We start from the raw sequence: 12843 nt of genomic DNA, 5'->3' as shown, positions 1-12843 counted from the left end.
AATTGGTTGTTAATGTGATGATTGCAAAGTATACTAATGGCTCCAATTCCAGTGCCTGAACGTGCCTCAAATTAAAACCGTACCGAGATCACCTGCCCATATCCCACCGCTAATCCACAGAAACACTTGCACTTCATCACAGACTGCGAGTGCGTCAGTGAGAAGCACATCTTTTTCAATAAAGCTGAAAGCACATAGCTAAGCTGCATAAAGTGGTGTGAATTGCACAATGTGCTGATACCAGTAAAACAAAGCCTATAATGGCAAGTGAGAGGCATTCACAAGTAACCGACTATACAGTTGCATTAAAAGAGGATGAACAAACGGTTTCTCATTTTGAGTTTATTAAGAGATTTTTAGCACATGTACACAGCATGGAAACAAACTGTATATTGTACCTGGGAAGGCGAAATGGTTAAACATACTGTACAGCATAATATTTCAATTACTTCCAAGATATAGGAAGTAAAAATAGCTGGTTTCATATTGAGAGACTTCCCATTACCATGGATAGTGAGGTTCACTAATTGCACTGAATGTTGATGATATATGTTACATTATGTTAATAGTGGGGGAAAAGTCAGGAGGGCTGAAGAGTGGACTGAATTGATAGTTAAAATCTTTTTGTTAACAAACACAACAAAAGTAAGCCAAAACAGGAAGCAATCTGGAAGTAGCACTCTGGTCTAGGCAGGAGGATTTGAATTAGGACCTTCTTTGAGAACAAATGTGTTCATAATACACCTCATACATTCATTACTGGTAGTTGTTCACATTGACAGGAACAATCTGATACATGTATTTTGGTACATAAAAAATAGAAAGTTTGTGAGATGCTGTGCCTGGTATATAACTACATTAGAGGCCCACAAAGCCAAAAGCCAGAGTTCAGAGCTAGTTTGTTTAGAAGAGATTGCTGAAAAAGGAACACATGTGGGAAGACATAAAGCCGTACCAAGTCATATAATGCCTTCTCCTTTTAAGTCCAAATCAGTCATTTCAAAAGATTTCAACCCACTTGCATGAGTTCACTGAAACATTCTCATGTCACACAAGGCTCCCAACACCAACACTGTTCACAGAGACAGAGCAACGAACTCAACCACAGTTCCCCACTTTGTTACCTCACTCTTAGTTCTCTCAACATGACAGCAGCAGAACTCTGTTCTACATGCTCACTCAACACAAGAACCGAATGTAGTCCACACAAATACTTGAAAATTTCAATTGAGCAACCACTATACAATAGTATACATTTTTTTTGTCCAACTGAACTCAACTTTAGTATACTGACATCAAATATATAAATAGTTATATACAAAAACCTTATTATACAAAAATGACAAGAGGATTTACATACAATGCACTTTTCAGGGATCGAGAAAATAAATAAAACCTTTACTTGACTGGGACAGAAAGCATGTCTGCTTCATCAAACTAGACATTCTATGAAGGCCTTAGTAGTCCTTCCTCAACAGAGTTCCTTAATGGAACCAAACTTAACCCTTATAGGTGCTGCTAGTTCTGTGGCTGACACTGAAAGCTGGTGCTTACCGTTTCCACTGACACAGCCACAGAATGGCAATGCCATAGGCATAGAAACTACTTTAAACATGTTCAGTAGATCAGACTAGCCGATGAGGTTTATGGAATAGACTGAGGAGGTGGGGTCATTTCCAGGACAGTGCAAATCACTTACATCACTTTGTTCACATCCTATCCTCACATTACTTTTTGGACTAAGTCTGTATGGTGTGCGTAGAAAGGAGTTTTCCACAAAGTCACCACTAAGGCCAATCATTGAAAGAGCTGCCATCAAGACCTCTTTGTTCTTAATGCATTCGAACATCTAAAAACTACACCTTCTCCTTTTCTCCTTTTTTTTTTTTTAACTGAACAACCTGGTCATCCATTTAAGTTCTGAACTCATTTCAAAACCAGAAGAGACACAGCACAGCCTATTACTGACAGAATGAGAATGACTCAAGAAAACAGGAGAAGTACAACCTCATGCGGAAGCATGGGGAATTACACACATAAAACCAGTTGATAATTATGAGAGTGCTGAAAATGCCACTGAAGAGAAGCTGATTGAATCTTCCTTCAATTAGCAATTAGCTTACTTTTAACATGTTGTTGTAACTGAGGCTGAGGTAATTATTTCACAAACTATAGCATGTGACATAAATGTCAGGAAACTGTGCAAATGTCTTATCTGCAGTTCTATCAATAGGCAGGGCTATAGACAGGCAATCCGAACATTAAGAGGAACAGTTGAAGTGCAAACTCAAACAGCTGATTTTAGTGTGTAAATGCAAAATGAAAGTTTTAAAATGTATACCCAGGTAATATTTGAACACCTTGGACTGGCAACATCATTGGATGTTTTTTTTTTTTACTAGAAAACTTCTAACCCAGGGCCAAAACTTGCAACTCAGTAACCAGAATACTGCCTACATCTGCCACACACACAGTATGATTAACCACAGTTCAAAACGGCTGAGGACAACTCGGCCCTCATGTGTAAGTGGCCGCCGCACCAATCGACTCTGGCCCATGGTAAAGGACTCAGCTGGGAAATGATTGCACATTTTCAAACATGTGAGCCATTATGCAACACCAAATATCACTTGCTGTCTGAATTGGTCCAAGCCTGTAGGTGGTGACAGAGTGCAAATCCTTTTGCAATCGCAATTGCCACTGTGGCACAAACAAGCAGAGGAAACATTGCTAGAAACAGTTACTCTACAGCTTAACAATGACCTTACTGTCAAAAATCATTCTGTGCAACACTCGCCTGAAGAGTCAGGAGTCAAATGATGTGGCAGCGTGTTGATGAATTGGACATGTCCCTTGGTAAGTGCACATTACTCCCAGTTCTAAGCCCTCTCCTCCCAGTCCTACACTACATACTGCGTTAGAACATGTGATATTTCTAAGGCGCTGGATCATGGTTCTTGGATTGGATCTCTACATATTGCACACTGGACGCATCCCATTCCGGGGGGATAAAAATCGCCTCTCATTCTCCTTCTCCTTCCATCACCTCTCTCTCTCTCTCTCTCCACCTTAAGCCCAGCGGCCACTGGACACAAAGCTTCGGCTGAAGGAGTAGCTGGCGTCGGAGCTCTGGTGTTTTCCCCAGGCGCCAAACGGCACTACAATTAGGGTGCTGTTGTCCTCTGAGCCGTACTGTATTGCCTGTCAGGACAAATAGACACATGAGTTGACACATAATGAAACACACACACTCACACTCACACTCACACACACACACACACACACACACACACACACACCACACACACACACACACACACACACACACACACACACACACACACATTCAGTGTGCATGCCCTTTCTGTTTTGTCTGTAACATGACCTGCCTGTACATCAGCTGCTTTCCAGGTCATAAAGGCTAAATCTTACAGATCCACAAGAAAAAAAAAATGATAAGTAGATCTTATTTTTAAGAGCAATTAACAATATTATAGCAGCAGTAAGCCGTTTTGGTCAATAATTGGTCAATAATTAACTACTGAAAAGGCATGCAAAAACCTTATTAAATCACCATTAACAGCACAGTCGGCACTGACAAACAATATAGTTGGCAATATAGTGGGCGATGTCTTGCAATTTTTTTTCAAGATGTCCTTTACATGACCGTATACCATGAATATGAATTTGAAGATGATACCAGTTCTAGTTTCCTATAAAAACATGCTTCAGAAAGTGTCTCTTGGTCTCTTTACTTATGTAATCAAACAGACTAAATATACATTTTGAAAACAATCAGTGCCTAAATGATCTGAACTCAGGAGGTTAGCGGTTACTGAAGGATTAAGCGAGTTAATTAAACAGGGTTTAACCTGGGGCCTGTGCTACTCAAAGCATGTGACCACTATGTGTAATCACTGTGTGTTGACATAACATACCTGCTCAGAGATTCTCTGGGCTGCTTCTTTGGGGTCGTGACACTGGTTGATGATGTCGCAGATCTCCTGGCTGTTCATAATGAAGTTGATGCCGTCAGTGGTGAGTGCCAGGAAGGAGTCGTGGACATGATGCAGCTGGTGGACAACCACACAGTCACAGAAAAATTAAGCACGCTCGCACACACACACACACAAGGCAATGGATGCACATACAGTCACAGAAACATGAAGCACTGACCTATGGAGCCACTGCACCGAACATTTTAGAGCGATTAGTGATTTCAGACCCAGTTTGTTTGACTTCTGATATAAACCACCATTAATGTTGCCATTTTGTTGTGGTACATCTTATTTTCACACACTACCAAAATGGAGCTGGTAGATGACTGAGAGAACATGTAAAACGTGTACGTGCACGTGTAAAAGGGAGTTTGCTCACCGTTACACGCTTGGTCTCGGGCTCAGCGATGACCCCCATGTTCTTGAGGTCAAAGTCGCCTATGCTGCGGGTCATGGCTAGCCTGCCGTTGACGTGCGGCTGCCCCAGACTGTTCCAGGTCACAAAGCCCCCACTCTTACGAATCCTGCGGGGACAGAGCAAGAAAACGCATCAAGAACATGTGAATCAACTGTGGCCACAACACACAAACACATGGAGGCACAGACCTGTTTGGAGGGCACACACTACTCAAGGCAATTCCCTAAATGTTTAACTTGTGGGGCCTAAACACTGTTTGCGCTTACTGCAAGATAAGATACAGGGAAGGTAGAGAGAGAATGTTGTGAAATGGTACTGCAGTTTAGCTAATGTCAGTAGTCAGCAACAACTGATGTTTTTAACATACGGAGTTTAGTCCGTTTCTAAATGGGAGCTGCTGCTACATTGGTTTCATCTGCCTATACTGACAAGTCGATTCTCCTCGATTCTCTCTAGAATGATTCTGTCTCGATTCAGAAAAGTCCATAATCGATTTTTTAATAAAATAAAAATAATAAAAAAATATTAATATATATATATATATATATATATATATATATATATTATTTTTTTTACACATTCATTTTCTGTTGAAATGCAAGCTGCATCGATTATTGCATTGTTCATAGAAAGTCATAATTGTGACAAGGACACACTTTTTCTCTAATAAAAAATAGATCTGTTGATTTTCTTTATTAATCAAACACAAAGTAGGAAGTGATTTGAGACTGAGTAGCAAACTCAATGTTTTTAAAAATCGAGATGCATCGATAATCGTTTTATCGGTTAGAATCGAGAATCGGTTTAGAATCGAAGAATCGGTTTAGAATCGAATCGTTGACCTCTGAATCGGAATCGAATCGAATCGTGAGGTGCCAAGAGATTCCCACCCCTACTGACAAGTGCGTGTAAATCGCTGTGACCGTACACATGTGACTGCAAATGCCTATGTGTTAGACCAGTGTGATCATATGCATGCATGTTTCAGTGTGAGAGGAGCTTGAAACTATTCAAACCCCTTGAGAAATGTAGCTGTATGTCTGTATATTCATACACTGGGGCTATTTGTATGTCTGCATATTCATCAGTATGTGCACCTCTCTTTCTCGTCCTTCCTTTCCGGCGTGTGGTCCACCGTGAGCTTGAGGGCCTTGCCCTTACGGCACAGCATTGCCCGACTATCACCCACACTGCCAACCACCAGCTCGATGCCATCTCTTAACAACGCCACAGTTGCCGTGGTGCCCGGAGTGGCTGCAATGCACCAGAGATGTGAAGGGTTACACGAGCACGCTCATCCACACCCATTCCCACATACAAGCACACACTTCACAAGCACACACACTTCACAAGCACACACTTCACAAGCACACACTTCACAAGCACACACTTCACAAGCACAAAAAGGCATGCACAAGGATGACTTTCTTAGTAAGCACTTTGTTCCAAAACATGGATGCATATGGGCTACACAAACACACAGCTATCTAGTCCACTCTCGGTCACACACACCACATAGCAATATACACATTCTCTCGCTCAGACACCTGATGCCATCACGCTAGCTACTGAACTCCACAGTATGAGGACAGGGGGGGGACTTTAGGGGGGGAGGGGGGGGGTTGAAGGAGGAGAGGAGGGGAGGTTCTGTTTCCAAAACAGGATATGAACTTGAGCAGTGAAGAGAGAATTAGGCATGCAGGGCCTCCTTTGGAAGGGTGACAGGAGATTCCTCAGTAAGACTGAGCGAGTGAGTGAGTGGAGAGTGTGGGAGCACTACGGTGGTCAGTCAGGCAGGATGACACGATAGCATACAGTCTGAGTTCAAAGGGTACACTTTAACCGGACGGTAGCTAGGTATAATTAGCCCAAGGCAGGGTACCTGACTGCCAAAATGTAATAATCTGGAGAGATTTCACAGTAAGGTTACAGTATGGAGCTGATTGTTCCAAGAAGTCTTGTCTATAGAACTAAAACATTTTCAAAGAATTTTAGCAAATCACGATACTTTTAAATACACTTTAACAGAGGTACCTATAGCGTATACTCCCTTAAAATGGAGACGGTAAAATATGTTGCAGCTCTGTGTGCTTTTTCTATGTTTGGTTGAAATGTGTATTTAGGTTTTTAAAAAGTTCCTCTTTTTTGTGAACCATTTAGTGCAACCATTAACTAAAACAAATGAGCAACTTCTCCAATCTTGGCTCATGGTATCAGCCTGGCCACATCTTTTAGCGTACTCTGGGGGAATGAAAGGCCATGTGTGTTATAAATCAAATGCAGCCTGCAGCAGGCTACAAATATAGCTCTACACTTTAATACAGACACCTGCACTACTACAGTAAAGACCAAGTGTCTGTTTACCAACACTGCACGTGAGGAGAAAAGCCACTTGAGCAAAATAGAAAAGATAAAGAGAATGTGAGAGATATAGAGGAAGAAAAAAAGGTTGAGAAAGTTGTGGAACCTTCCAGAAGTCCAGGCAAGGACCCGCTGGACCAATCTAGCCCCCCGCCTTCCATTAAGGTACCGGTGAGCTTCAGCTCTTAGAGGCTTTTAGCTGGGTCCGTAGCTGTCGTGAATAACACGCACACACACAAGGGCAAAATTGTACATTGCACGCACCAGGACCCAGGGCTGGGCCTCACAATCAATGCACCGACAGAAGAATCTAGCAGATCTAACAGATCTAACACCTACACCTCCACCTTTTTTAGGTCTTGATGGAGTTGAACTACTGCAGTATGTGGATGTAGAGTCAAACAAGCTAGATTAAACAATGATAAATTAATGGGATTAGATCTACTTGCTCTGACTAAAGCCTTCAGTAATGCAGTACAGGGTACATCAATTAGCATATGATTAATGTGTTTAAAGTATGGATAGCAATTACGTACATCATCTACAGATATGTTATTCTGTCTTAAGTATATGGGCAGATATGGACAAATTTAAGTGGACATCTACTCAGAATACTGTCAGTTTAGAGAAGCTTCCCTACATGCTCTAAGACAAGACAGGGCCAAACGCAACACAGACGGCAGCACCCTAAGAACTCAATGTGCAAGACACAGTGGTATTTCACATCTCAATATGTAGTACGTACCATCTGGGGAGAAGTGAAGATGCCTTGCTAAGGCTTTATCTACTTCCAGGAATGCTTTGGTTAAAACCACTTCCAAGTTCTCCTCTCCACCAACAAGATCTCTGCAACAACAAGTACACGGTTTATAGGGGCAAAGTTTTGCGTATGCATGGTGTTTTCCCTGACTTTGCCAGTGTATACTTTTCTCTACACGTCACTTGCATGTCTGAACTAAAGTGTGAACTTCTGACCTTCTTGTAACAGTAGAACAAATAACTTGTTTGCTACTTCTGAGCCTTACCAACAGTGAACTATTTGTGTAGAGGGGTGAGAGGGGCTGAAATGATTACCCAAGTATCAGAGTTTTGCTCTGGGAACATGGCCTACTATGAAAATACATATCACAAATCCTTAATAATCACATCAGGTCATATCATAGGACCTGTAGTGATTCCTAACATTTATATTCCTAACCAACACAAGCTTATTTACACCTTGGCCACGACAGACACCAATGAACAGCAAGAGTATGTGACGTCTTGCAGGGGCTCTTACTTGATGTACTTTGCCATAAACTTGTAACAGAAGTCGGCTGCCTCGGGCCCGCCGTGGCCATCGAACACAGCAAAGTACATGATGTTGTCAGTCATCTGCGAGAGCTGGTAGCGATCCTCATTCTCCTTCCTCTGGCCAATGAGCGAGGCACAGCCCACCTTAGACAGGCTCACCTTTGGGATGAGCTTGCCATAGCGGATGCTGGGCGGCAGCAAGATGGGCTCATCAATGCGGTTATCCCAGATGCCAAACGAGTCCCAGGTAGTGGGTTGGCCACTGCTGTCTGGGTCAAAGCGAGAGTTGCTGGACAGTGGCATGCTGGAGGTGCTTAATGCCCGCCGCGGGCTCTCCTGCTGCTGGGCACAGGCAATCTGCCGGGCGGCACGATGGCATAGCTGGGGCCCTCCTGCAGACCTAGCCAGGCGAAGGAGTACAGCTGTGGACATAACCTCAGGGGTGGAATGCCCTCCAGTAAGGAACAGGCCGCAGCTGTTCAGTTCAGAGAATGCTTTGAGGATATAACAAAAACAGAAGTAGGTCAGCACATCTCAGTGCAGTAATTGAAACAATTTACTTGCATGACATCTTACATTTTGTCATCACCTTCACCACGGGTTTTGTTTGGTACTCCGCAGAAAATGTGTGATGACTGACGACTAAGTATATCAGCAAATCAAGTTATTTTGGTATCCGTTGGACTGGTAAATAGACAGCTAGCAGTTAACGTTTTACCAACACGAATTGTTCTAGCATCGAACAACGCAAGGATTTGCACGGGTCACCTGATATACAATGAACTAAATACGATTCTTCAGTACACTAAAATACAACAAACTAAAGTTAACATTATGGATTTATATGTATCTATATGCCTTCTTATTGATGTATTACATGTCTACCAGCAGTGGCACATACCAATGTGAACTAGCTCACCTTAAAGCCACGTATAGCTTATAAATATAGACTTTTAACTACTACCATCTTAGCATGCACCATAGTTTACCGCATGATGCAACAAGCTCGGCAGATAACATGGTTACTCGCAGTACCAGCAACGCCTCCTCCCCATTCCATCTGGTTCTGGACTACATTAGCTAGCTGGCTATCAAGCTAAATGTCATGATAGAGAGCTATTCAACTAGCAACTAGCATCGGCGAACTGGCTTTCCTAAACCAGCAACTTGACAAATGCCAAACAGCGATTGTGTTTTGTATGCACAAACGTCCATATAAATAACGTCCATACATGCAGCTGCTCAACTAACTTAAAAACTGAATTATTTTGCTCAGGGACGATTGATTGCGCGATTGAAAGTTAGCACCATTGGGTAACCTTACCCCTAGCTGTATTTAGCGAGAAGCCATTTCACTAAAGTAGCCCCGTCCCGAAGCTGTAGATTATGTAACTATGACTTCACGAGAACAATATTCTTCATACCCTTATCTGTTTCAGTCGAATTCCAATTATCCTACGCTTGTCGTTCACGTCCAACGTCCTTGTGATAGTTTCAACGCTTGCTTACATATCGCTTTCACATGTTTTTTCTTGGAAGGCTTTCCCTAAGCTTCATTCCCTCCAATAGGAACACGGCAATAGTGGTAAAGCCACACCCTTGTCCGCATCTGGTACGCGGATACGAGAGGGAGGTATCCAATCCATAGAAGAAGTCGCATATCCTCCCCAATGTTACACTCACCACCACACTTTATTTTTCCACAACATAAACTATCCGCTCTGACCATATTCCCTTCTAGTGATGGCAGCCTGACACTGAAGCGCCGGAACGTGCTTCATACCTTAAACTACACCAACCATAAAACCACTGCTTCGAAGGTTGCTTTGGTACGGAAAAATCACGTGACATATTACGTGCGAAACAGCAACTGCTTCTTTCTCCGAATGAACCAGATGAGTGGTTCACAGCGCCACGAACGAAACAGTCAGTTGCCTAGTTTTGAGTCTGAATTGTAGCGCCTTCAAAGCATAAAAACTTCCGCGCACAATATTGCGTTTGGTTCGTAGTAGCCTATCTCATTCTGTGACAGTCATTACGTTCGTATTGATTTATCATCATTATGAAAGCATCTAGGAAGAGAGGTCGTTCTGACATGTGGGAACACTTTATTCTGATCGCTCATGATAAGGTGCGCTGGCTGTTAAATATTTAGGCTATAGGAAAAGTAGACTATATCAACAGGCTCAGTCCAAAAAGTGTAGAACAAATAATGTTTTAAATCAAAATCTTTGACTGTTCCCTATCCAACATGGTTACACAAGCACACCCAACTTGTGCCATATTTGTCCAGCACATCCTTTCCCCAAGCACTCTCTCTTCAATAACACAATATACAAAAAAGAATGAATCTTTATTTGTAAAAAAAAATGGTATCACAATCTTTGTATACGGGTGCATGTGTGTGTGTGAGTGTGTGTGTGTGTGGGGGGGGGGATTTGGTGCGTGCACACTAGATTGTCATTGTTTTAAAGCTTTGTGCCACTGTCTAGCTGGGCTAATTTAGTTGCAGCCTTGGCACATCACCAGGAGAGTTCACTGTTACTTGAGCTTCAAGTCATGAATCGATTTTTGAAACAATGTGCCTAATGGTTCAATGCTTCACCAAAGCTTCATTTGCCCATCACTATTCCCTTCCTCCCATGACAAAGACCATTGGGAACGTTCATCAATGACAAACATCTCGTGGAGTTTTTACATTGACCTCTGTCAGATTCACGCACAGAAAGGAATATCCCAGATCATCATCGTGGGTGGCAAGACTTAAAACTTACGAAACGCATGTCTAAGTCAGGCACTGTAGAAATGATCCCTGACAGTAGAGTCATAATACTGTACTTGTTCTCTTGAAGATAGTGTCTTATTTACCTATATTTCACAGTAACGTTTGTGATGACGTGGATATTAACGGTACCGAGGGGGGCACACAACAAAAACTTCGCTTCGAAATTACTCTCCCATCTTAATTATATGCCAATAGAACGTATATACATATATGTAATCAAACACTTCTGAACTAATCAAGCAAGACCATCCACACCTTCAAAATCACGTATTAAGAAGAAGTATTATTGATGTTATAGAGATGATTAGATGAAGAAGACAACAACACCAACATTTAAATATATATCTTCGTTTTAATCGATTTGAATATGTTCTTGGTTACATATGTATTCGTTGTAGCCAGCGTGTCAACAGTGTTATCGTTGCCATAGGTAATACTATACAATTTAACATTTACTGTCCTTACCCATAATGAAACACTGTATACGGGTTGTATAGCGTTGAAAATTAAGTTTCTTAAACTGTATTTTACTTTCATGTCCCATGCAGTGCTCTCTTTAGTCTCAGGTCGGGTCTTATGAAACGTTGCAGTTTCTTCATAACTTTAGAATAGCTATTTACCTGTGGGCCCCATTGACAGGTTAGACCAGTGAGTCTATTTCCTTTTTGTACCCTACATTTGCATAGACATATATAGGACCTATATACTGTATGTCTATGTACATTTGTGCCTCGACATGCGATCTTTGTGACTCCTACTAAGAAATTGTGCATATTGTTCATTGCAGACTGCATATTTGTAAATACATGGCAGCCTATATAAACCAAATGCACTGAAGATTTGTTGGCTATAGGCTACTTTCTACTTGTAGGCTATGTATACAAGTTGTTCTAAGGCTATGGAAGTATAAAGGCCTCGAGTCCTCAATGCAAAAAAATGGCATACTGAATTACATGAATCACAATGATGATTTTGCTGCATTGCAATTTGACACACACACACACACACACACACACACACACACACACACACACACACACACACACACACACAGACACACACAGAAAAATGCATGACACAAATGAATATGCTTATGAACTGAAAAATAGAGTGTTGGATGAACCTGATTGAGATTTAGTTTGAAACAGTGTTACTCTGATAATCAACTCATCTTACATTTATCGTTTACAGCAAGCATTTTTTTAACTTCTATTTATCCTTCACAGCAAGCCATTTTTGTTATTTCTGTCAGGCCGGAGTCAGGGATTGAACTTCCGGGTCTTTTCACTAAGTTAGGAACCTTTCTAAACAAAAAAGACCGAACAGGGCCCAAGCCCCTCTCAGGTGTGGACAATCCAGCAAATGATTCCCATGCACCACCCATAGGCAGTTGCACTGCCACTGTCAGGCCAGGGGGGGTGCAGAGGGGCGAAACACCAGTGGTTCCCCAACTTTTCACGGCAGGCCCACCACCACCATATTGCAAAGATTGAGACACTCACATATTACCTGCAAGAGCCCATCAGCTCTTGCATAGCTTTCCTCAATCATTGTTTCTACATTTGAACAATTCATTGTTTTCTTAGCTTTTCACTGGGTGATCAATCCATAGACGTTCCATCTTAGGCGCATGTCCGCTCTATTAAAAATGAGCCTAGCCATCTTTTTCTAACATATAGGCTAGTTTCAAGGCGTTGTTGAACGTGAATTTTTCCTCACCTCCAAAAAGGACAACAGGAGTCTCTAATCTGTTTTCTTTTCAACACAATAACAATAATTTCCACCACACTGAATCAAACAAAGTACAGTAAGACCATAACTGTAACGTTATTAGGAGTGTATTAGTGAGTGAGTGTTTTATTGGGTAATATTTGTATGATGCTGAAGCACAATAAAGGCGTCACATCAATCACTATGTTCGTTATGATGAGTTATTTCAAAACTAGATCAGATAGTGTCTGTTAATTTGTATCCAGTTTAGTTACCTG

At 41.8% G+C, this 12843-nt stretch overlaps 1 protein-coding gene and 1 non-coding gene across 3 annotated transcripts; both read right to left on the bottom strand.

The window, feature by feature from the left end:
- Positions 1-327: 327 nt before the first annotated feature.
- ppm1kb (protein phosphatase, Mg2+/Mn2+ dependent 1Kb) lies at positions 328-9804 on the bottom strand. 2 transcript variants are annotated; one of them, XM_012818895.3, is made up of 7 exons: positions 9395-9804; positions 8057-8564; positions 7523-7623; positions 5514-5670; positions 4378-4522; positions 3939-4073; positions 328-3201 (listed from the first exon to the last, which is right to left on the bottom strand). In XM_012818895.3, exons 2-7 carry the CDS (start codon positions 8500-8502, stop codon positions 3070-3072), a joined length of 1116 nt encoding a protein of 371 aa, XP_012674349.1. In that variant the 5' UTR covers positions 8503-8564; positions 9395-9804; the 3' UTR covers positions 328-3069. The 2 variants fall into 2 exon arrangements, with proteins under 2 accessions (XP_012674349.1, XP_012674348.1); XM_012818894.3 differs by having other exon boundaries at positions 9495-9802.
- An 885-nt stretch (positions 9805-10689) lies between these two features.
- LOC116218521 lies at positions 10690-10898 on the bottom strand. Its single transcript, XR_004162911.1, has one exon. It is a non-coding gene; the product is annotated as a small nucleolar RNA U3 (small nucleolar RNA).
- Between the last annotated feature and the right edge of the window lie 1945 nt (positions 10899-12843).

The sequence above is a fragment of the Clupea harengus genome, chromosome 22, assembly GCF_900700415.2.
Source record: "Clupea harengus chromosome 22, Ch_v2.0.2, whole genome shotgun sequence".
Classification (NCBI taxonomy): domain Eukaryota; kingdom Metazoa; phylum Chordata; class Actinopteri; order Clupeiformes; family Clupeidae; genus Clupea; species Clupea harengus.
This window is presented reverse-complemented; position numbering and strand designations above follow the sequence as displayed.